The sequence below is a fragment of the Nelusetta ayraudi genome, unplaced genomic scaffold (genome assembly GCF_046127955.1).
Source record: "Nelusetta ayraudi isolate G7.1 ecotype Tasmania unplaced genomic scaffold, CSIRO-AGI_Nayr_v1 ptg000068l, whole genome shotgun sequence".
NCBI classification, from domain to species: domain Eukaryota; kingdom Metazoa; phylum Chordata; class Actinopteri; order Tetraodontiformes; family Monacanthidae; genus Nelusetta; species Nelusetta ayraudi.
The window spans coordinates 1,100,963-1,126,653 of NW_027466118.1; the positions used below are offsets into that span (position 1 = coordinate 1,100,963).

Consider the following 25,691-nt stretch of genomic DNA (forward strand, 5'->3'; position numbering starts at 1 on the left):
GCCACTAGGTGGCATTTCATTTTTTTCTTACAAATTGAATGGCAGTTGAGTGATTAAGATTTCATCTCCCTCATCCATATTTCTGACCTACAACTGCAACGGCGTTTTGAACTGATTTTAAAATTGTCCCCGGATTCAATGGCCTGGTCCTTCCTTTCAGCTGTGATGAAACCAGGAAGTGAGTGTTGCTATTCTGCTCATTGTCATGAACAGACGCAGAAGAAGAAGAAGAAGGAGAAAAACAGGAAGTGACTGTGAGCCTGCCGTCAGTGGCAGCAGTTTTGCTCTGTGGCTGTAGCACGTGGCTAAATTAGCGGTGACAAATCCAATTTGTTTGCTTTAAAATGTGGCAGACCGAAGTTTTATGAGTGTTGTGTTTCATGGGCTGTGTTAACTGAGAGACCCGTGAAATTAAACTTTAAACTTTAAACTTTAAAAAAAAAAAAGATAACCCTTGAAGTAAAAGCAAAGAATGACAGCTGTATTTGCTGGTGCCTACCTGTGTAGATGAAGCGTCCGGGGGTGCCTTTGCAGAACTGTTTGGATTTGTACGACAGCGTGACCTCCACCACCCCTGGGATGTGCCGCGGCGGCGTTTGCACTCGGATGGCATGAGGGGTGATCAGCTACGCAAAGCCAGACAGGACAAGGGGATTAATATAGTGAAACTTTATACGCAAACATGAACTGCAAAGGGAGGGGGGTGGAGTGGGTGGAGGGGAGGCTAGCTTGGCTTTTCCTACGTGGCTTTTGACTTTTCCTTTGTGTATAATCAGCCCTGAAAGTATCGCGCCGGCGTCGGGGCCCTCCTGTGGCCCCGCAGCCTGAGGCAATGTCACCGTGCAGTTATCAACACTGACACGGGCCCTGTTAGTGGAGCTCAGGCGCCGTTATGTGTTTATGAATAAAACACACCTGCCTTTGCAAACGCGTCTATTAGGCGGCATAAGCAAAAGGCATAATATGCTTGTCTCCGCTCGAGCCGTCCCTGTCAGCCCGGCGCGTCTCGTTCCCGTTAAGCCACATTAAAGCGCCGCAGAGTCTTAAACAGGCTTGCTGTGCCGGAAGAGTATCTATAGGCCTCGTGCGCGCGTGTGTGCACGCTGAAGGCCCTTTGAAGGGAAACGGCAACAAGACAAAACACAGATGAGACCCTCGCCGAGTGCTCGTTTTCCCCCCGCACGCTACGGTGAACTAGCACTCAAAGCTAGCCGCGCTCAAAAGCTATCAACGCCGCCGCCTGCCAAGCGCCTGGCGCGTACACACGCACTCGCGCGCGCGAGCGCACGGGCGTGCGAGTGTTGTTTTAACTGTCCCTTTCATTGCTCACTTAGCTGCGCTTTTCATTCTACCACTGTCTGGCCCCACTCACCTCGCAGCGAGATAATATAAGAGCTTTTTATAGAATTATTCCTTTACTAAAGAGAAAGCTGTTTAGCGGCGGTGCGCAGTGACCTTCAATTTCTCACACACACACACACGCAGTGCATTTACATTTTAGTCATGTGGCAGATGCTTCTTACAAAGGGACTCGTACTGTACTGCGCGCACATATTCCGTGGAGGCAGATACCAAGATAATAAAAGACAGCAGGGGAGGAAAAAAAACACAGAGGCGAGAAAAACAGGACCTGATGCGGAGAGAAAAGAAACGGCCGGCTGTTGAAATATTTTGGATAAAGAGCGGGCCTGCAATTAATAGTCGCTCTGTCTCTCGGCTATGATGACAATGGCGGCACGCTGCGAGCCGCTGCGAGTCCTTGCGATGCCTTTCAGTCGGGGTTTTTCAGCGAACGCGCGGAACTTTACGACGCGCGCTGACGAGAAACCCGGGAAGCCGAAACCGCTTAATGCCCGGGCCGTTTTACGGCAAACGACATGAAATATGGATTGATTTTTTTTTTAAAACGTTAATTCATCCACCTCTTAATGGACTAATTGATTCAGAGAGCTAATTGATTTGCTCGCTCGCTGGCCGGCTCTTCCTGGAGACCAGATGGCGACTCACCTCGCTCCAAACCAGCATGGTCCCGAAGATGACCTGCAGGCCGTCAAAGAAATTGTCTCCGATGATGATGACGGTAGCGCCCCCTGTGGTCCAGCCTTCGCTGGGGCTGATGGCCTTGATGCTTGGGGTTGCTGCAAAAAAAAAAAAAAAAAAAAAAAGATTAAACGCCACCCAATCTAATGACAAGCCATAAAGGTCTATGCTATCATCTCTGGGTGCTGTCCTCTTTTTTTTTTTTTTTTCTCGCTCCCTCTCCCTGGCCGTCTCTCACACATCACCCCTCTCCTCTCTCCCAGGGGTCGGGGTGAGCGAGGAATACTAATCAGAGTGATTATACGCGCTCCGTTATTAAACATCACCCCTGCCCCGTGTGTGAGGGCAGCGGCGGTGCGCTTGTTTTATGACACGCGGCAAAGCGTGCAGGCGTGTAAATGTCAGGTGTGCTGAGTGTCTGATCAAAGGCCACGCGACCGGGGAGCAGCGCCGAGCCAACAGTAGCTCTGCCTTCTGAATACGCCGCCTTCATTAAGCCAAACACTTAGCCCTCCTCCCGAGCCCGGCCCCGGTGGTGGGGGCGTCAGGGGCACATGACCATGCGGGGGTCACGTCAGCCACAGCCGCCGCCTCTGCCGCCGCTGCTGCCGGGGATGTTTGTAATGCGGCTTTGCAAGAACACAATGTTTTTTCTCTGGAAGCATATTCTCCATGTCTTTTTATACCCGGTTCATGGAACAACAACAATAAAACCACATTTTCAATAACTGGTATTCAATGGGGCTTTTTGACCTTATCTGGTGGTTTTATGGGCTCAGAGATTACTGGCTGTGATTGAAGGGGGAAAAAAAGAGCAGCACTGGGAAAAAAAATACATGTTTATACAAGCTAAATCTCCTCTCCTTAACAGATATGCAGCTTGTCAGACATGCTGTAATTCTGTAAAGCGGCATAATCCACTTTAGACTAGGCTGACTCTTTTTTTTTCTTTTTCTTTTTTTTTTTTTGTTCCCCGAAGCCTAGCCTTTGCTCTTTGCTTGCACTCCCTGCTCTGTTGATCTTCCCCAACAAGCTGGAATGATATTTAGCCCTGTGACACGCCTGCAGAGATCAGCGTTCAGCGAGCGAGCGAGCAATCTGTGGCCGTAATCACGGCCTAAGATGCCTCCTTTTCACAGCCGCTGATATTACGCGCGCTCCATGTGCGAATGTGTGTGTGTGTGTGTGTGTGTGTGTCTCTGTGTGTGTGTATGTGGATTAACCAGATGGTGGAACGTGAATCCATGTGATAGGATTATACTTTGGGGTGTTCCTCCATGCCATCTGTTCGACTCTGCGCGCTGCTCATCTATTACTGCCTGAAATGGGCCCCCAAAGTTGGGCAGTGAGCTGCGCTCCAACTCACACAGCAGAATGCAAAAAAAAAAAAAGAAAAGAAAAAAGGCGGGATGTGTGTGTGTGTGTGTGTGTGTGTGTGGGGGGGGTAACCTCTTCTCCTCCTAATGCTGCTGCACACTTTTCACCCCTTGCGATGTTCACGTCACGCCACCTCCCTCCCTCTCTCCCGCTCCTGATGTTTTTTCCTCATGCGTGACGTCTCCAACGTAGAAAATCGGGAGAAAAAGGAGGGAGGGGTTCTGGAACAAATCTCTTTGCGACGGGGGGGTGCATCTGTGACGAGCTCGACTTTCCGCGTGAGATTTCCGCGACGTCTCCGATATGCCTCGTCGCTTACAAACTTTTCCTAATCGCACGTGAGGGCAGAGTCGGGGACGAGCGGTCCACCTCTCTCTCTCCCCCCCACCCCCCGAGAACGGTCATTAGAAAGACTTAACCACAACATTCAATCTTAATGCAATCTACAGCAGGCCATCATGTAAATCCCTTCTTAAGTTTTTTTTGTCATTATCATCCCCGAGGTTGACTTTCCCTCTAAGAAAAAAAAAAAAATATGTTTCTCTTATTCAATGTCTGGGAAATCGAAATGAGAAAATAACTGGATTAGGGAGTTGGGAATCAGTGCGGGCTCCTAAATCATGTGCACATGTCATTATGAAGTATTAAAGGTTTGGGTCTGACTGCGCACGCGGATGTGTGTGTGTGTGTGTGTGCGGCGCATGGGCCGTCTCTTTTTTTTTTTTTGACTCTGTGTGTGTGTGTATGGGTGTGTTTGAAAACCTGAGGGATGGAGAATGATGGAGGGCTGGAGGATAAAAGCAGGTCTCCGAGGAAATAAAGCCAGTGTTGGCTTTAAGCAGAACAGACCTCATAAGACACATAGTGCTTATGCGAGGTAGTGTAGAAGGCCCAGAGGCAGAGACCTGAGGGGAGCAAGCCACCAGGGAGAGACAAGAGACTCGCTAGCTACCACTCTCGCCTCTTTTAGCTCGACTTAGAAACCCTACAAGGGAGGAAAATTGAGAATCTGGGGAGGAAGCGGGACAGAGATAAGAAAGAAAGGCAAGAGAGCAGGTTTGAGAGGGGATGGAGTGGAGACAGAGGCGGGGCTGAGTGCAGAGCCAGACGGCGAGGGGGCGGAGGGAGGGAGACAGAAGAAGTGGAGTCGAACAGACAGAGAGAAAAGACATGGGGAGGGTGGGGGGGAGACAAAGAGGAGACCGGCGGAGTACCGTGTTCCAGGTAGGACTGCGTTCCTTCCGACGGGTCCAGTCGTCGAGCTCGGCGGCCGTGTTTGGAGTTGTTGTGCACGAACATGTTGTCGGAGACGGCCAGGACGTGGCCCTCCACGCTCACCGTGGTTGAAACAACCACCTGGAGGGGGAGGAGGGGGATAAAGCAAAATAGTATTGAACACATTGCAAATTTGATCATTGTTGCCCGGCAATCGACATTCACGGTGAAGGAAACCGGCTGGAAGAATGACTCGCTGGAGCAGCATCGACCGCGTCCCATTCCAACCCCTCTTTTACGCCAAAATTGTGCTTCTCTGTTGTGAAAACAAGCTGAGAGCACATAACTGACATCATCTTTACACTGGCTCCCAGCTGCCTCTTTAAAGGCACGGCACACTTAAGACACAGAGCCATAAAGCAGGAAATTTAGAGTCGCGTTTCTGGCCACCTGATCTATTCAAATCCAATATCTACTTTTAAATGATCTAATTTTTACCTTCCTTTTATTGCTCCATAGATTGTGTGTATTTCACACTTAAATAAATGCGAGTCCACTGTGGACACTTTGTGTGAAAGTGGCTTTTCATTTATTTTTTTAATTGGCTGCTCATGGTGTCATCGTAACGACTGCAGTGTTTTTGATCATTCATTTATTTTTCCTCTGACTATGTACACTATTTTGTTTTATTTTCACAGTGCGTACTACTCTATTGACTCACTTTTCTGGAACAGCACAAAAAGCCCTGACGTGATGAAGACATTGTGAATGCATGGTTTGTATTCAATTGCAGGATGCTCCTGCGTGTCCTGCGGCTTTTTTTTTTTTTTTTTTTTTTTTTGCAGAACAATCCTGAAAGAGACTTGCAGGAAGTCAGGAAGTCGGGGCCGAGTCCATTACGCATGCTGTTAAAAAAAAAAAGAGAAAGAAAAAGAAAAGGCACGCTGGCAGCTGCGTCTCACCTGAAAACGCCTCATGTCTCGAGGGTTCCCTGCATTCTTCAGGCAGTTTTGGTTGCACTTTAGGAAGAACTTGAGGAAGAACCTGCAGGAGGAGGCAGAGACAGCAACAGGAAAGCAAATGAGTCGGTGACGGAGCAGCTGTCTGCCATAGGGGGTGGGGAGGGTGGGGCTGAAGCATGTAGCTTCTCTACAAAGTACAAATCACACAACAAATAAAGTGGCGGGCGGCGGGCGGGCGGCCGCCACGGCTCGTGGCACCGTCGCCGGCCTCATCATCCGTCAGCTGTTTATGACAAAGGCAGTTCTGGCTGCAATAACAGCTCGGGGATATTGAGTAAGATGCTACCTTGTATATCCGTCTCTGAGCCGCTGTCACCGCTTCGCCCATAAAATAGCGCGGTGGGGGCGGGCGGGGGGGTAGCAGACGCCGCCGCCCCCCCCGCTCACCCCCCCCAACCAGCTGCAGAGCGTGACGGGGCTGCGCTGTAGCTACCACGCGGCTGCGGTGTTGCCGCTGCTGCCTCCCCTCAATCTCAGTGCGAGGGACCACATCAACAGCACCTGCCATGCATTATTAATAGGCTGAGATGGCAAGTATGGCTACCCGCATCAATACTTGATGAGCGGGGTGGAGGGGAGGGAGGGAAGGGGTGAGGGGTCGGAGGAGTAAAAGAGGGGGGGGTGGGTGTGGGGGGGGGGGGGGGGAGGAGGAGGAGGAGGAGGGCACCAGAAGGCCTGAGAGGCAGAACACAGGGCGATGTGTCGATTATATATATATTCTCTGGCCCCGCCCCGAGGCCCCGAAGCTGAACAACTTCTCCTTTTTTTCCCCCCCCTCCTGTCTCTTATAGAAAGAGAGAGAGAAAAAAACAATCAAGTGAACCCCGGGAAAATCAACAGCGTCGTGTACAAATAAACAGGAACCCTCAAAAGAGGGAAAATAAAAGTACAACATCCCGCCCCTTCCTCCCTCCTCCTCTTCACCCTCCTGCCTCCTCCTCCTCCTCCTCCTCCTCCTCCCTTTGAGGTAGTGCTGACAGCTGAAACTGCTTACAATACACATCTCCACTAGCCAGAGAGAGAATCACTCCTTTGCTCAGCTTTTCTTTCATATGTCTTATTTTCTAGCCTGTGTTCATTTGTTATGGCTGGGATTCTGCACTGGGCAGCGCGTTTGGAGCCAACCGCCTCAGATATATCCATGCTTGAGCGAATGCATTACGCACACGCACACGCACACGCACACGCACACGCACACACACACACACACACACACACACACACACACACGTGCACGCGCGCGCACACACGCACACAATAGAGAGACACGTCAGGAGAAACGCAGCGCGCAGCGAGCGCAGTGTGCCCTGGACAATTGGTTCATCTATGCGAGGAAAAAAAGAAAAAGAAAGGAAGGATGAAAAAAAAAACCAAGACAGCAAAGATGATAAATGGAGCGCCCAGAGTTCTGTCTCATTTCAAGGGGCCAGCCCTCTGCCGCGCGCATTACAAGCATCTGATGTAACGCAAGAACTGGAGAATTCATCCCCGACAACTTTTTTTGTAAAGGCGTGACAGCTGGCTGGTGGTAGACGCCGCTGCCGCCGCCGCTGCTGCCACTGCGCCGGTTCGGGAGTTGAGCTCCTCGCACGATCTGACGAGCTAACGAAGCATCTGACTCCCTCTGCCGCCGCTGCTGCTGGTGTTTTCCTCTTTGCTCTGTTTGTGTTCTGATTTACAATCCCGCCGCCGCAGACAAAAAAAGGGGGCCAAGTCTGGGAGGGGAAGGCCAGAGGAAGTTGAGGGGTGTGTGTGTGTGTGTGTGTGTGTGTGTGTGTGTGTGGGGGGGTGATATAAAGACAGAGAGAAGGACGTAGTGGAGGATGTGAAATCCAAAAGGAGACACAGACCACCTCCTGTATATTTTAGAGGCTGTAGGCCAATATCTCAATTATTCATGACGTCGAGAGATGGATTTTTTTTTTCTTTTTTATGGCGGCTGTTGGACCCCAAAGGCTGAGGGTCTCCCAACTTTCTTATCTCCTCTGGGTCAAAGAGCATCTTCTCCTCGCATCCAGCAGCAAACCACATCCACTTGGTCCAGTGTGCTGCTCCGTCCCTCTCAGCACCTCCTGTTTAATTCATCCATCCTGCTCCTTTCCCCAATGGTTCCTCCTCCAGCTCTTCCGAGGTCCTCCTCACCGGCAGACGCTTGATAAGGAGGTGGATAACCGAGGGTGAGGAAGGGGTCAGAGGGCGACCGGAGAGGGAGGTTAAATCGCAAAGTTGAAGTTTAGTTTTGTTGGGGTGGAGAAGGTGGATTGTCTCGAGGAAGAGGAGGGAGGAGGACGAGAGCGAGCCGGAGTTGTCAGCATGCTTCGCTCGCTCGGCCATATGTCAACGTGTCTCTTCGATCTCCCGCACGCGTGGATCATCTGATTCATTATTTACTCCATTTAAGGTGTCTGGAGTCAGCCGCACGGAAGCGTTACAAAACTGTAGGATGTTGATTCCACGGTGCCTCATCTCATCTCCCCGGGAGGCGGGAGGGGTCGGGGGGCTGGGGGGGGGGGGTTGGCGAAGACCACCTCTTTGCATGTTTAGACGGAGGGAGGAAGAGCGACGCGCGGCGAGAGATTGTGGCTGAGGGATTTGGGGATAATCTGATTGACAGCTGACCAGTAAATATGGGCACAGAGCTGCTGATAGGACATAATTCTCTCATTTGATCTGCTTATTTGATCGGCGCTGTTCGAAAACCTGTTCACTAGATCACAGTTGTCAAATTAATTCCCAGTCTTTGTACATTTTTTCCCCCATAGTTGCTGCTTTTCATTCATTCAATATTTTTTTGCATTTTTTTCCCCCCTCAAACTTGATTTAAAAACAAACCAAAGCCTGGGACTGCTTTAGCGCTCACTCTTGTTGCATTCGACAAGCTTAAAAAAAAACACATTAAACATGCAAAATGTTAAAATAGTTAAAAAAAAAAAAAAAAGCAATCATGCTCATCAGTAAATCAGTGAAAGTGGAGATAAACTGTTTCTCAAAGCCTCTCTGGGCCTGCCGGCTGTAATACCGCCGCCTCTTGCATATGTTGTTGTTTTGATGATTGCCCTTTGCTTGCGTTCGAGACTCCCGCTGCTTGCAAGCTGTTTAACTCTGTCTACTCGACAGATACAAATATCGCCGGCGCAAATTGCCGCAGCGGCCAGATTAAATGAAATAAAACCATTTTGCTCTCATGTAATTACCCCCCCCCCCCTCCCAAATCCAGGAATGGTGTGGAAGTGAATTTGTGTAAATAAGTGCTTGGCCTCTTGAAGCCTCGTGGCGTAAATTTGCGGCGGCGGGGGAGGGGGGAGGAGGGTGGAAAAAAAAAAAGAGGAGAGGCAAACAAATAAACACATGGCGCCGCTCGCCGCCGTAATTTAATGATCTCACACTTTCATCATATCGTAACGGGCATTATTTGTCACTTTGGAGCAATTAAACACAAAATCACGCCCGGCCCATAAAAAAAACTACACGGGGAAAGCAATTATAACACAACTTTTAAGTAATCCCTGTAGCATCTAAATATTATTAGCCCGGCGATAAAGACTGTATAAGCGATTAGCGAACGGCAGGAAAAGCCTCCGAGGGGCCGTTGTTGTTGTATTCCCTAATAATTTTCCTGCATTAGCAACAAATGAGGCAGAGACGTTCTTCTTCTTCTTCTCCTTCTTCTTGTCAGACGCGACGCAGATAAGTTTCAGAACTTTTTTTTTTTTTTTCTTCCTCCGGTTTCATCTCACTCTGCCTTTGGTCTCCCTCCTCTCGAGCCTTTTGTTACAAGCTGTTCTACATCCTCGCGCCTCACTCCTTTATTCCTCGCCCCTCCCTTTGTCTGCCGTCTCTGTTCTGTTCCGACGCCGGGGCGCTGTAAAAATGGCTGCGGGTGATGCCATAACTCAGCCGCGCTCCTCTCCGCTCCTCCCCCCCCCTCCTCTTCCTCCATCCATTGCTGCCATACAGATCATCTCCCGAAGAAAAGCACTGTGTCTGGCTCCTAATATGCTTCATGAGGTGTGTAATTCACTGCGCTCCGGAGGGGAGCCATTTGTCTCCGGGGTTAACTAAGTGACACAACAGCACTTCCCCGTGGCCTCCCACCACCGTGGGACATGTTGAACTAATCTGAGCAGGTAGAGGGATGGCGGATCCTGCACGTCAGCAATTAAGTGGCGGAGATTTGCTCAGGAAGTCGATCCTAACCGAGTCAGAGGCGGCTTCAAATTAAATGTAAATAATAGTAAGCAAATATAAGGTCTCGGGGTGGGTGGAGCGGGGGTGGGTGGTGGTGGTGGTAGGAGGCTGTGGGGGGGTTGGGGGGGGGCAGATCAAGTTAAAGTAAAGAATCAGTTTCCCCCCCGCTCGACTTTTGCTTTGTGTATTTTCTTTTCCCTCTGCTTGTGTTTCATTTCTCGTATACTTTCTTTCCCCTGCAACTCCCTCCTTCACGCTCTCCGCCATGCATCACTGACACTTCAGCCAGGAGCCTGACTGGCTTGTTTTTTTTTTTTTTGTGGTGACCTGTCTCCCTGCATGCACTATATGTTTGAGGCGCGCACGCACACACGCACACACACACACACACACACACACACACACACACACACACACACACACACACTAATTTAGGGAGATTTATGAGGGGGGCCTTGCACCAGGAGCCATGCAGGCTGACCCCAGGGGTGTAGGGGGGCACTGAGGGAGAGGTGGGGGCCCCGGGTCTACAGGGAGGGGGGGGACATTAATAATCCAGAACCAGGTCTGTCTCTCCGGGTCTGGCCCTGGGACTCGGACACCGGGGCTGGAACAGTGCAGCGGTGCGCTGTCCCAGTTTGCCGGGAGAGGGAACATCGGAGCGGTGTCACGCTAATATTGTTCGTGAAGATCCTTCAAAGCAACGCTGGAAAAACAGAGCGTGGAACCAAGATCGTGCAAGGGCACATATTGAACACATGGAAACAACGCAGAGGGAGCCACACACACACACACACACACACACAAGCACACACGCAGACACTCTGCTCCATTCCTTCGGAGTGCTGCTGCACAAAGTAGCAGTGAGCACCTCTATATTGCCCTCATGTCTATCTTAAGTGTCATGATTTATTCAAATAGAACATCTCACTGCGCTGAAAAATTCATCCGCTGCTCGCCCATCTTCTTCCTCCTCCTCCTCCTCCTCATTGGTAACTGCTCAATGTGTGTGCATGTCATGTCAGCTGAATTTGCCCCCGTTGTAAAATATTTCTCAGAACAAATGGACCCCAGGAGGGGGAGGAGGAGGAGGAGGCGAAGGGAGACGCTGGGTCAGGGACGGCGAGCAGGGCCGCCGCCGCCACGGCGCTCGGGGAGCGGCCGCCACTAGGGAGGGATCGCTGCCTCGCTTCCCCCTCGGAGCCTCGGCCCCAGCTTGGGGACAGAAGTCCCAGAGACACTTAACCAATTGTGTTTCATCCATTTCCTCCGAAAAGGATCATTCAAAATTCAACCAGGAAAAATTCCTGCGAAAGGGGAACATTTGAGAGACAGGCAGTGAGGAGGAGCAGGAGGAGCGGGAGGAGCGGGAGGAGCGGGAGGAGCGGGAGGAGCAGGAGGAGCGGGAGGAGCGGGAGGAGCAGGAGGAACAGGAGGAGCGGGAGGCCGCCGCGGCGGGTTCGGCAACTTGTAGCCCCCCGGTGGCTCATGGTACCTGTGGCGCCCAGAATAAACATCTGTGCATGCGCGCATATGTCTGTCTACGTGTGTGTGTGTGTGTGTGTGTGTGTGTGTGTGTGTGTGTGTGTGTGTGTGTGTGAGTGCGTTTCAAAGCCATGGTGAATCAGACGCTGTCTGGGTGATGGACAAGCTTGGCAGGCGGCGCTGATTGAAACACTTCCTCTGTCGGGGCCTGGCCCATTAATCTGATGGAGACAGAGACAAAGAGGGGGTGGGCGGGGGTGGGGCGCCAGGACCCCGGCACCACAGGAGTAATGAAGGGTCCTGGTCCTGGCTCACCTCAGCGCCGTCCTGCCATGCCGGGGACGCCGTGCTTGGCCTGTCCGGCTCAAGCCCCGCCCCTCCTGGGACTGACCGGTGAATAATGGCCCCTGTCACCGCCGGCCCGCGCGGACACACGCTGCTGCATCGCCGGAGGGTGTGTGTGACCGGGCGTGTGTGTGTGTGTGTGTGTGTGTGTGTGTGTGTGTGTGTGTGTGATGGTGTGCTTATTGCCCGCCTTGCGCGCCTCGCCGGCGCAGTCATTTACCCCATAACCGCTACTCCCCTCCGCCTTAGTTTAAAGAGCGATGTATTTGTATGGGAATAGTGTTGATTTAAGCGCGCGTGTTGCACTTAATGCATAATGCATCCGCTATATATAGCTTGATAAAGAGCATGGTGTCGGGCGGGGGGGGGGGACGAGACCCGTGCGTTGCGCAGGATGAATGTGCCGCTTGCTAAAGTTCCCTCTTTTTTTTTTTTTTTGTTCCATTTAAAGGCGGCGTGTTAAATCATAGCCCGCGCCGTACACGGGGCTCAAGGTTACGTTTCTAAATGCGGCAGGATCAGAAATCAGAACCTTAATTAGTGCGCCGCCGCTTGTTCCCGGCTGAAAAGTTGTTCCCTCCGATGGGTCTTGAGGGAGGAATGTGGGAGCGGCGTGTGGGAGCGACGGCGAGGAGACGGGGAAGCGACGGCGCTAAGAGAGCGCGAGATTGATAGCAAACACTGCAAACGTGCTACAATGTGTGTGCATATGTGTGCACGAGAAGTGCACATGTGTGTGCGTGTGTGAGCCGTGGTATCCCTCGGTGTTTATCAAACCTATTACCGCTCCTTCTAGATTCTTCACCTGCACACCCCCAGCCTGCTACATATGGCCCACCAATCACAAAATAAGGAATCATGCATACATTAGCATCGCTAATGGCCTAGCCTCTCCATTTAATATGCAAATTTCCTGAAACATTACTGAATGCCGTCTGTTCTAAATGAATAAATTTGAATCGCAATTAGAATAATCCTTTATAATTAATGAAAACTGTCAATTTTGGTTCATAAGTAATTTGATTAAAGTGGTGATGGGACACTTATGAAGTTCATCGGGCTGCGACGCGTGTGAACACACTTGCACGCGTGTGTGTCTGTGTCTGTGTGTGTGTGTGTGTGTGTGCAAACACACATGCACTCACACGCGCGCACACACAACCAACAGCAGCAGCAGCAGCAGCAGGGCCCAGGCTGTATTCTTGATGAAGATGATTAATAAACTTATAAAAGTGGCTGTCAGGCCTTCCACTTTATCCTTCTTCTTCTTCTCCCTTTTTTTTCCCAACGCGACAGAACTTCTCTCTACTGCTCCACCGCTGTGGGAAAACAGGAGATCAATCACGGCCTCCTGCCACCTGACAAAGGGGTGTGGGGGGGTTGGCTGTGCTGGTGGGTGGGGAGTTTAGGGGTGGAGGAGGGATGGGGTGGGGGTGTGTGTGGGGGGGGGGTAAGAGTGATTGAAAAGGTTTCCTGGCCTCGTGGTGCTGTGTCAGTGGCCCGTCTGTCCGACGGGAGACACTGATGGACTGTCGAGGCTGAGGGAGAGCCACACACACACACACACACACACACACACACACAGAGTCGGGGACACATGCATGCCAAGTCATTAGGCGGCGGGTGTGTGTGTGTGTGTGTGTGTGTGTGTGTGGGGGGTGGGGGGGGGGGGGTCTGTAACACTTCCCCCTGCTGTTCCCTCCACTGTTTGCCTTATCAGTTTATAATACCGCTTCACAAGTGAAGGAGAGGGTCGGCCACTCTGTAAACGTTCATCAACATCCCCTCCTTCGCCATTAACTCTCTCATGCTGCGCCGGCGCTGCCACTGAAGCGCATAATGGTGTCACTTAAATTAGGGTCACTCAACTGTGGGAAATTGTTGCAAATGTGCGCCGCGTGTGTATCACTTCTCCTTGCGAGAGCGGCGCGCGCGCAGACACGCCGGCGTTTTTTGCGCGCACGCCGACGGTGAACACAAGTACGTGCGTGCGCGCGTGCGTGTCTCCTCTGTTTGCGGTGTGTGTCTCTCTCGGCGTATTTGCATGGCTCCAACCCAGTAATAATGGTCCAGATAGTGTAGAGCCTCACAGACTAATTAGCCGTATCAGTGAGAAAATAGCAGGCTGCTAATTAATGGGTATTATGGCATTTCAGAAGTCACCGCTCTAATTGGGAGGGAACTGAGCCTCACATTTCCATACTGCAGTAATGCCGCCTTTATCCGCCCGTCTATCTGTTTGTCTGTCTGTCTACCTACTTGGCATGCTCGCTTTTAAATATAATCCTCCACGCGAGCTGGTGGGGGGGGGAAATAATTATCCCCGCACACCAATCCGGATGCTCACACACACACACACACACACACACACACGCACACACGCAGTAACGCATAGGATGCATACATCCCCCCCCCCATGCCCCCCCTTAAACCCACATTAATAAAGCCACTGCGGCGATGTTGAGGCAAAATTATTCAGCTTTGCAAAGTTTGACCGGTAATCTCATACATGTATTCAGATTAAATATTATTTTATTGCTTTGAGGAGCGAGGGAGAAGGGGGGGAAAAAAGGGCCTAATGTTGGTGAATTGGTGAGTAACACAATACATCTGAATAATTCCCGCCGTCTTCTTTGCATGAGTCTCTGAAACCAGCTCTCTGTGTGACACACACGCATACCCCGACGCCGGTTCCCCTTAAACCCCCCCCCCTCGTGCGGTCAGACGGCGGGACAATCAAAATAGATTTGCATTCAAATGCCAAAACGCTCGCTATCAAATATCAAATCAAGGGGCCGAGTCGCCGAGACAGACAGACATTCATCACGTCTCTGCTGCACCTCCTCTTCCTTTCTCCTCTCGGGGTCCCAGGGACTCCCCCCCCCCCCCCCCCCCCACCTCCCTCTGTATCCCGCACTGACAGGCTGAGGCTGGGGCTTGATTGACAGCCTGTTGATGCCCCTCTCCTCCTGCCCTGCACGCTTCCCCGTTGGTCTCCTCCGCCGCCGCCGCCTCCTCCCCTGCTCTGGCCTGGGTGTCAGCGATAGCCCCTGGGCTAGTGCGCCGCGGGCTGCACAGCACTATACATACAAATCACAGCGTGTCAAGCCTTGTGAATGGGCCCATTTTGACTTTGCCCTTGTAAAGGCACTTCCCCTCCCCTTTTTAAGCGGACTGGATCTGTATCCTGTATCCACGCTCCCCCCCCCCCACCTTCAAACCAAATCATCACCCTCTCCTGTGCGTTCCCCCTCTTATTCTCCCATGCAAACACAGTTGCACGTGCTTGATGAAACTCAAGGCCAGTCAGAGTATATGCACCCAGAGACACACACAAGGACGTCGGTGGTGGTGGTGGTGGTGGGGAATGTCAGCTTTAAATGCTGTGCTAATGGGCAGCACCTCTCAGAGGCAGGGTATAAATATATCAACAACACGTACACACACACCACAACGGCCAAGACCTGGGGCCTAATCTCACACGCTCAGCCAGTACACCTGGTTAATGTTAAGAGGGCAGTTATAGTCAATTACATTCCCATATAACGCATAAACCTCCACCCCGCCTGGGCCGGGAGAGTAATTGAAAACAGGCACCGTGAGTACCAGGATCCAGACAAAAAAAAAAAAAAAAAAAAAAAAGGGAAAAAAAACCTCAACTCCCAACTGCTGACTTTCCCCCCGTCGACGATGTGTTTTGCCTTCCTGCTCCATATTCCAGAGTGCTGGGGGCAAAATGGTAGTGGGGAGCGATGGGGAGCGATGGGGGCGGTGGGGGCGGTGGGGCTGCCATTTGGATATAAGGCAGCGAAAGAGCAGCAGGATACGGAGTCATATGAGGTTGTGGGGAGGAAGACAAAAGGAGTCGGCGGGGGGGCAGATGTAGGCGAGGGCTTTTGTCTCCCCAGGTGAGGTCCCGGGCAGGAGCAGTTAGGGTCGGGGCGGGGCGGGAGGGTGGCGGACGGGCGGCGGCGGTGGGTGGGCGGTGGGCGGTGGGGTTGGTGCATGTGCGAAAGGGGAGTTAAGGAGGACAGCGCTTGTAAGTAGGAGTTGGAGACTGACAGGTGACATTACCCTGCGTCATGGCTGGAGGGACAGAGGGACAGAGGGCGCGATGGTTATCGAAGCAGAGAAATGTCAACGTCCAGACACCGCTGTGACACACACACACACACACACACACACACACACATATATATATATATATATATACATATATATATATATATATATATGCGAGTGTGCGCACGCGCGCACACACAAACAGGAGCAGCCCCAGACACAGAAGTACACAAAGATCCAGGACAAAGGAGTCTGGAGTCTTTGAGAGTGAAAAAAGGGGGCCGGCTACAGTGGGCAGAGATGAGGAGATTACGTCCTGTCCGTTTGAGAGAGAGAGAGAGAGAGAGAGAAAAAAAGGGGGGAAGATGAGAATAAAGAGACAAAGCTGGCAGAAAAGCCAAAGAGTCCCTGACAATACTGTTAGCGGTCAACAATACCACACTTATTCATATTCCGCCATTCCCGGCCCAAACTCGGACACGTCGAACCCCCAACCCACCACCACCACCTCGCCGTCCTTTCTTCCTCTGCCGTCTTTCATTAAAGCTCTAACCTAATTTTGCCAAAGCTCATAAAATGTCCATACTGCTGCTCATTCGACCCCATTGATTTAGTGTTTGGTTAAAAATTCACGACTGTGGATGCAATTAACATGCTGTTAATGAATAATTGATTGCATCTTAAGCGGCCATAAAACTCATGCATATTAATTATTGAAACAGGAAATATGAAAAAAACAACCTTCCTTGTTTTGCCTCAATCAACGTTCTTTCATTTTGTTCCCTCAGCCAGGAAGGCCTGTCGGGACTGCGCGAGGGGGAGAACGCCGAGCTAATGAATGTGAGCGTGTGTGTGTGTGTGTGTGTGTGTGTGTGTGTGTGTGTGTGTGTGTGTGTGTGGGAAGGACAGGAGGCAGAGAGTGCTATGCAAATGTCTGCCGTAAACACCACTTTAACAGCTCTCATGTGCGTTTATGCTGCCTTTGAGTACATCCATTTAAGCTTCCACATACATCCCGACGGTCGGTGTGATGCGGAAGCGCCATGTGTGTGACAGAGCCGCTCGCTGCCGCTGCCGCTGCTTGTTTTTTTTTTGAGAGACAGGCGTTTGCAAGGAGTGAACACGAAGGCGGCAACCGCCAAAAAAAAAAAAGAAAACCGCACACACACACACACACACACACACACACACACACACACACACACACAAACACAAAAAACAAACAATCCAGGCGAACATGGGATGCTTGTCAAACCTCAGACTGGAGATCAGTCAACTAACAATGAGCTTCCCGACTCCCACTGTCTACCAGAGCGCGCTTGTAGTCTGTTGTCACCCCCGGCGTCTCTCCGGGGCCCCGCACGCTGACTGGAGAACAATAGTGCAGCAGGAGAGCTGAGCTGCGGGGAGGTGGAGGAGGAGGAGGAGGGGGGGGGGGGGGGGAGGAGGTGGAGGGGTGGCAGGAGTCAAGCTGAACGCACTGCACTACCACCGCGACGCACCTGTGGTCAGGTAAATATTCCTACTCCCCTTTCCCCTCTGTGTGTGTGTGTGGGTTTGAGTGTGCATGCGTGTAATTCGGAGAGGTTAAATCCCCCCCAGTCTGTTCGTAAACCACTCTAAAATGCCTTGACATGCAAAATACATCCCAGCAGCAGCCACACAGTCGAGGAAAACACCAATTTACATCCTCGCTTGTTATTTATTTAGCAGTCAAAAAAGCTCTTTCGTGAGAAGTGTGTGCGTGTGTGTGCGAGCGCGTGTGTGTTACCCTCGTCTGCCTCCCTTCTGCGAGAGCACCTAACTAACTACTCTGCGGCGCCGGTGCCTGGGAGCTAAAAAGTGACAAGCCGTCAATTGTGTTCCAATATTAACCCCCCCTCCTCCCGATGCCTGCGTGCCCGTCTTCCTCCCTGTGATGTCGGCCTGATCAAAGACGCCGGCACTTTGGCAAAAAATAACCGGGGAGAGCGAGACGGAGGACTCCATGCTGCTCTCGCAGACTGACGAACGACGGCCCGGTCCCGTTTGGCGAATCACTGCCCCCCCCCCCTTTTTTTTCCCACTTGTCTTTGTCTGTCCTCGTCCTCCGTCCTTCTCATTATCTCTACTTCTTCTCCCGTTCACTAAGAGAGAAACATACATCCAGGGGAAGCAGTTAACGGCGGTTCATGGAACGTATAATGTACAATTTAATGGGGCTGGGGATTCGGGATCGGTTGTGGCGTTGAGAAGAAAAACAATCACCGGCAGCTATTTCTCTCCCTCCCAGATTCGCGTTCGCACAATTGTCAAGCTCCAGACAGCGCTTGGTGGGGAGATAAAAGCAGACCGCGGACCAGCGGTGGTCTGCGATAGAAAGATGGACCCCCCCCCACCTCGTGTCCATGTTTGATCTCATCTGGGTAGGTTCGCCTAGCGGTGAGATTCCTCAAATGCACCTTCGGATATCAGCGGGAAAAAAAAGAAAAAGAAGGGAGGCTGAAGGCGGGCTGAGGTGAACGGTGCGAGTGGGGGGGGGAGATGAGAGAAACACAAACGCCCCGGACGGGCAGGCAGGCACGCACGCGGAAAGAGAGAGATGGGAGGTGGGGTCCTGTCTACGGCTGGTTCTCCGGGTGTGGGAAAGCGGAGCACCTAACACAGGTTGGCCTGGTTTCAGTAATGAGTTTGATTCTCCTCTCTGCCTTCTCAGCCTCACAGGGGACCGAGGCTGCATAATAACATCCTCCACGCACACACACACACACACACATGCACGCACGCAAGCACATGCACACACATGCACAAACAGGTCTATGGGGAGCTAATTATTCTCACCTGTGTTAATTATTGCTGTAAGCCAATCAGTGGACTCTGTGCTAATTAGGCGGTGTTAGGTCTGATTAGTGTTTTGCAGCAGGCCCACTCAAACTGTTATCTACCACACTGGTCCCCTCAGGCGAGAGAGGAGAGTGGAGAACAGGTGGAGGCTTGCCCCATGTGTGTTTGTGTGTGTGTATGTGTGTGTGTGTGTGAGTGTTGGTGTGCTCACGCTTAATAATAAATAACTGAGGGACAGCTTAAATTCGCAGGAAAACAAAGTCTAATCGGTTTCTGGGTGAATAAAACTTCCAGCAAAAAAACAAAAACAAAACAACAAGCCGCACGTCGTCAATTCGAAACCGGTCGCTGCCCTCCCAGTTAATTGGTCCTGGTTTGGGGTCATTTCTTTTATCTGGACAAACAGCCCCCATGCCCTTTAAGTTAATGAGGGCTGATCCGGGATCACTTCTGTCACTAATGGCTCCCTTTTTTTTTGCCGGGATCGCCCCACAGATTGATCCACGCATCACGCATGCAGCCCCCGTCCTGACCCGCAAGGCAGCCAGCAGGAGCGGGAGCGCGAGGACAAGCGGAGAGGTGCGGAGGGAAGGAAGAAGGGGAAGAAGGGAAGAGAAGAGGGGTGAATGAGGGAAGGAGTGGCCTGTCGCCAGCCGGCAGGAGGGAGAGTGCGAAAAGAAAGGGAGGAGGAGAATAAGAGGGGAAAGGATGAGAGGGGGAGGTGAATGAGGGGAGGAGGAGAGGAGAGGAGAGGAGAGGAGAGGAGAGGAGAGGAGGACGAGGGCCGGGGAGGCTGGAGGAAACCTTCCTCTTATGACACCATTGATTTTCTTTCAGAGGCTTGAGCCTGTCACTACTGAACACTTGGTCCCCCCCACTCTTGCTCACCACACACACACACAGGCACACACAGGCACACACACGCACATAAACGCACGCAAATACGTACACACAACTCTGTGCCCTGACCTCCATGTGTGCCTGCTGGTCCATACTGGGTCTAATGACACCAGGGCCTCCCACAGATCAATACCAAACTGTCACTCAGCTGGTAAGTGTGCGCACACACACACACACACACACACACACACAGTGACAAAGGCGGTCACACAGATGCAGGCGTGCACACTCAAACACACGCACACGCACACACGCACACACACACACACACACACACACACACACACACACACACACACCTCTGAGGCAGGCTGTGCGTTTGCACATTTGTGTTCGCTTGAAGCCATGTTTTCTACAACCTCAGCAGATGCCCTCCTCCCACCTCCACCTACACTTCCCCCTAGACACACACACACGCACATACACACACGCGCGCACACACACTGGACCAAAGCCATATTCCCTCTCCTCAGCCGTTTTCTCGTCCTGGCTGAGAGTTTGGATCCCTGATGTAATATTGATGGGCCGGGGATGTGGGGCCCCGCTATAAAAAGTGATAGGTCCTTGTGATCCTAAATTATAAATTGCTATCGATTTACCGTCAATGCGAGCGTCGTGCCGAGCTCACCACAGGCACCTGAGCACCACAGGTCTCAAAAACACAGACGAGTGCTCCTCCTTGCCCTGGAGACCCGCCGGAGAGTATTTTTTTCCCCCTCCTTCTTCTTCTTTACCCCGTCGCCTTGATTAACTCACTTCACGTCACTCATTCACCGCCGTCGCTTTCCCTCTTTTCATCCCCTCCCCCGCTCCTCCGCTCTCTCCCCCTCCTCCTCCTCCTCCTTCAACAATCTTAAGCACCCATCCACCTCTCTCCATACACATCTCAAGTGCCACTTAGAAAAAGCAGACTGGGGCCAGGGCCAAAAACTCTGCTCTGTGTTTGAGTGACTCTCTCGTTTGTGTCTCTTGTCTGTCTTTCTGTGTGTGTGTGTGTGTGTGTGTGTGTGTGTGTGTGACTTTGAGTAAGAGTCAAGACCACGGAGGGAGAGAGGAGTGAAAAAAAAAAAAAAACCCTATAAATCGCAGCAGCCACGCTTTCCCTTTTAATTCTGGACACGCGAGAGATAATTTATGTCCAAGCGAAAATCTGTTAGCTCTGGCTGAAAACCTTTGTTTGTCTCCGTTAAATCACTAATTATAGCCTGGCACTACACAGGGCAGATGCAGGCTAATTCACCATTAGGCCGTTTGGTGTTTATTAAACTTTTATAATGTGATCACTCTGATAACGGCACAATTGTTTCCCTGGGCGTGTGTGATTATACTGTTGTGCCCCTCTGTCCCCTTGTAATAGCTCCCGCCGTGTGTGTGTGTGTCCGTACTTCTGTGTGTGTGTGTGTGTGTGTGTGTGTGTCTTGGAGCTAGCGGAGCAGTGTTTTCCATTTCTCATTAGAGTGGCACAGACTCCTGCTGCAGGGTCAATGGGGGGGTGGGTGTAGGAGGAGGTGGGGAGCAGCAGAGGGTTCCACGAATACGTGTGTGTATCTGTTTGAAGGGGAGCGGGGTGGTAATGAGCGCAGGAGCATAATACGACGGCGTCCATTAATGCTCTGAGGCAGTGACATTAGGCATACTTAACTAATAGAGCCAGTCCCTGCAATTACCCACTGTTATCTCTGCAGCTTTGGAGGGGGGGGAAACCGGCTTTAATAAATGTTTGTAGTGATGTGATAAATGCCAGGTTTGCTCATTTGTAATCCACACTGCGGGACAAGGGGACGCGGGCCCATCTAATTGTTTTCCGCCGTGGAGCGAAGACTGTGGCTGCGCTTGAAAAAAAAAGGAAAAGAAAAGAAGAAGAAATCCCCCTTTTTCCGAACATTTTCCTCCCACCCCTCCCTCCCTCGCTCGCTCCCTCGCTCGCTGTCCATCCATCTAACTCATCCTCTCGCTCTCTTCCCCCCTCGGCTCTCAGTGGGGAGGAAAACTTGCTGCAACTGTCCTCCTGTCAAGAAGAGGGAAGAAGCAGCCGGGCGCCCGACGGCTCACCGTCACGTCTCTGCCTCCCCTGCGCTTCCCTCCGCCTCTCATCTCTCTTTCATCTCGGTCCGCATCAGAGGCGCGGCCGTGATTGCGCGTGTAAACATCTTGTCATGCTAACACGGCCGTCATGACAGAGGAGAGATGCGCTTCATTAAGCTCGAGCCGTTTTGTTCCCCCCGCGCTTAAAAGCCGGGCGGCCGCGCGTGCGTGCGGGCGGGCTCTCGGCGTCTGTCGGGCACGAGTGTGTAATAGTGTGTTTCATTGAATTTTTTTTTTTTTCCTTTTTCCGAAGGGGGTCAGCGCGAGAAACGTCGCTGGAACCCGGCTGTCCTCCGGTTGCGGGGATGTGACACGATTTAAACGCGGCGCAATCGCAAACGCTTTGGCCTGCAAGTCGTGCTGCCGCCGCCGCCGCAAGTGTTTTCGCAAACACTCAATTAGCAAGGCGAGTAATCGCTTGTTATTGAGGAAGGGGGGGGCGAGAAAAAAAAAGAGAAGCAAAAACAACACCAACAATTTCACCTCTGCGCACACCCCGCGCAAATTTTGGCAGTAAATCCTCCCTTGTTTTTGCGAAGACAATAGCCGGAGGAAGGGAGCGAGGGAGCGGTGCAGCCGCAGCGAAGGAGGCTACAGCAGAGAATGCGGCGCGGTTAATTGTTTGCCAGAAAGAAAAAAAAAAAAAAAGCAGGGGTGCAAAGGTCTGGATGTTTGAACTAAATGTCACCTCATGTAAATCACAGCCTGTGCGTCGGGGAAGCCAATAACCGGGATAATTAGCGTGACACTCTCCCGCGTGCACAGTTGGAGATATCGAGGAATCGCTGTCGTCGCCGCCGCCGCCGCCGAGGGAAGGATGTTCAAACGGCGGGAAGATTCCAAGTGTGATTAACCACAAAAAAAAAAAGACGGAGAAAAAGAAAAAGAAGAAGAAGACGGAGGGAAAAAAACCCCACCACCCTTCAGAGTTAAATCTGGTGTTTTGAGTGGGAGGACCAAAGAAACAGACACATAGACAGAGGGGCAGATCGAGAAAAGGGAGATGAAGCGGAGAGAGGCAACATGGATGGAGGAGAATCAGAGAGGCAAACACACGGGAGGAGAGCGCGGAAGAAAAGGAAACGAGCGAACATTCCTCCCAGCGAGGTCAAGCCACTCGGTAAACAAACAGCGTTAGCGGCGGCGGCGCACACGGAGGGGGTGAGGTGGTGTAGAACAACAAAGTGTCTCAGTCGATTGCCTACGCCTTACTTTGTCTCCCCTCATCAGTTACATAAACACAAACAAAGGCCTTTAAATTCAGCCCGGGCGCGTTTGAAGTGGAACGGTGACATGTGCTCCGGTCTCATTTGTCGATGATTAATGCAAAAGAAGTACAAAAAAAGAAAGAGAAGAAGAATATATTAGGAAAGTAAGAATATGTATCGTCCCTTTGATCGAGCGCCGCCGTTGACCATAATTGTCTGCGCGGCGACGTGGCTGCTTTACGTTTAATTACGGCGGAGACACTCCGCTTGAAGGTTCCCTTTTGTCTCTTAACACCGCAGCTCAAATTAGTCGAGCTCAATGTCATGCAACTCAAGCTGCCGGAGCGGATATAGAAAGGTTGAACTTGGATAAAGTGATGTGAGATTTTCCTTTTCTTTTTGGAGAGAAGTAAGAAAGAAAAAAAAAACCCCAGCTCTGCGACAAAGGATTAAAAAAAACAAAAAAAAAAAAAAAAGGGGGGAAAGACATTCTATCCAAGAATGAGAGCGCCTTCAGAGTGCTCTATCACGGCCCACATCGCTCCCTCCCTGTCTCCCCCATGCCGCGGCAGGCTTTCCTTCCATTGTGGCGTGCGAAACTGAGAGCGCCGGCTCACAGCGGCCGGCCAGCCGTCCATTCTTCCTGGACAGGATTGATGGAGAACAATCAGCGCCGCGATACATCTTGCTCGGCCACAGCGGGTCACCGGCTCTCATCCTGGACACCTGGACCTACATCCTGGGCCTGGGGGAGGCGGTGTGAGGGGGGGAGCTCCACCAGAGCAAGAGGAGGAGGAGGAGGAGGAGGAGGAGGGATGTGACGGAAGTTTGGCTGGTGGGAAGTGAGGCGGCGGCGGCGGCGGCGGCGGGCCGAGTGGATTGGGGGGGGGGGGGGGGGGGGGAGTTGGGGGGGGGGGGGGCACCAGGAGCTGGCATCAAGTGAGCGTTCTGTGTTCTCGCTTAGCGCCAATAATCTGTAAACAATGAATCATCGAGCCGAGGGAGGGAGGCAGGCGGGGTGAGGGAGGAACGGGGCCGGCCGGGAGCCGTGTTGCCGCCGTGCTGCCGCTGCTGGATGACACACTGGCTCAGCCTGCTGGGGTGAGGGCACCTGAGCATCCTTCACCGAGAGGAGCTGCCGTGTCTATTCAATTACGGGCGGCGGCTGCGGCGGCGATGTAACACATCGGCTGTGAGAGAGCACTTAGTGCGGCACGCGCTAGACTGTCCGCACACATCAGAGCGTTGAGAAAACAAAGCTTTTGCCACACTCACACACACACACACACACACACACACACACACACACAAACAGCCGTGCACATCACAAATGTGAAGCAGTCACGCTGAGAGGTGCGCGCTCTTCACGCCTCATTTAAAAAGCAAATTGAGCGCATCTCTCAGGGCGAGTCGCTGGCTGCGTCCTGGAGAACGGCACTGCTCCCTCACTCGCGGGCGGGACTGTACGCACACACACACACACACACACACACACACACACACACACACACACACACACACACACACACACACACACACGAGCGCGTGCTCCATACGTGGAGGCTTTCATATGGTAAATATAACTTCCGTCTATTTAAATCCCCTACTATCTCCATCTACTCCGGCCTGCAATTTCCCACACCAAGAATGTCTGACGGGGCTCTGGCAGAAGTAGGACGGCGTTCATTTGGGTCAGACCTGGCAGGCCGAACCCTCTCATTCTGGGACGCAGCGAAGCACGGACACAAAAGGACACAGAGGAGGGAGACGTCCGAGAAGAGCGGTTAGGTCAGGCTGCAATGACGAGGCAGAATGCACGGTGTGGGGGGTGAGAGTGCAGGCGGGGCAGAGGCCTGTAAAAGAAAAATTCCCCTCATGTCAAGAAAACCCTGAAGTTTCCAACTGTTATGTCACTTGGAAGCTGACGTTTATGCACCCCCAATAAAGCTTTTCTAACCTGAATTCAGCTGGGAAGCATTAGCCTAAGTACCTCTGGAGAGCTGCTCGGTTTATAGGAAGAGAATTAAAACACAACAACGTGGTAATCGACGCGCAAACACGCACACAAAAAACGCAACAACACCCTAAAAATACTCATTTCCAGCAGGGCTCCTCATGGTTTCCTGGCTGCTAAAACCAAAAAAACAGCTCTTTAACAATTCAACGTTTTCATACTCAAATGCGCCGGCGTGCATTCCGAGAGCCGTGTGCTAATTTTTCCTTGAGGTGTTTGCAAATGAAAGCGAGCCGGCCCCGGCGCCGGGGCCGAGAGTGCTGACGGTCTGGATGAGAGAGGAAGCGGCAGCGCTGCTTCAGAGGCTCGGCGACCTCCAAACTCCCTGCTGTCAATCAGCGCACCCGTCCCTCCCCTGGGGCTGCGCTTTCCTGCAGCCCTGCGAGGGGGAACCACTGCTGGGAGAAAAAAAAAAAGAACACAACTAAACAGATGCAGGGAGCTGCAGGTCAATGTGTGTGTAAGTATGCGTGCGCCAATGTGTGTGTGTGTGTGTGTGTGTGTGTGTGCCCGCAACGGTCTTTCATGCACGCCTGTGGATTCGCAAAAAAAAAAAAAGTAGAAAAAAATAGTGCGCATGCGTGCGTGCGTCTGCATATGCATCCGCGCACTGTGGGTTTATTTGAGGGTGAGCGCCGCATGCATCTGTGTGTGTTTGCGTGTGCGCTCGCAAGGGCTGTGTATAAGAGCGCGGGGCAGATTTGTGAGAGCAGCCAACACCTGAGGGAGGGGAGTTCTGCCTGCATATTGATGAGCCAGCATCTCTTTGCCCCTGAGCCCTGCACAAACACCACAACCAGCTCAGGGCCAGGCCTTAAAAAAAAAAAAAAAGGGGGAAAAAAAAAAAGTCTCGCATAACATTTTACTGTCGTGTCCCCATGACAGTACACAAAAAAGTAACATAAATCAGAAACACAAGCCGTGAAA

At 51.9% G+C, this 25,691-nt stretch overlaps 1 protein-coding gene across 3 annotated transcripts in view; it reads right to left on the reverse strand.

Annotated features, from left to right (window-relative positions):
* Nucleotides 1-25,691, reverse strand: part of LOC142898540 (transcription factor COE1) — a 59,516-nt gene that overhangs the window by 21,736 nt on the left and 12,089 nt on the right. For all 3 annotated transcript variants that reach the window (XM_076041509.1, XM_076041507.1, XM_076041508.1), the window contains exons 7-10: nucleotides 5,595-5,676; nucleotides 4,632-4,773; nucleotides 2,008-2,138; nucleotides 500-626 (exon numbers count right to left, since the gene is read on the reverse strand). In XM_076041509.1, the coding sequence (XP_075897624.1) occupies nucleotides 500-626; nucleotides 2,008-2,138; nucleotides 4,632-4,773; nucleotides 5,595-5,676 (482 nt within the window). The remainder of the gene's footprint in view (nucleotides 1-499; nucleotides 627-2,007; nucleotides 2,139-4,631; nucleotides 4,774-5,594; nucleotides 5,677-25,691) is intronic.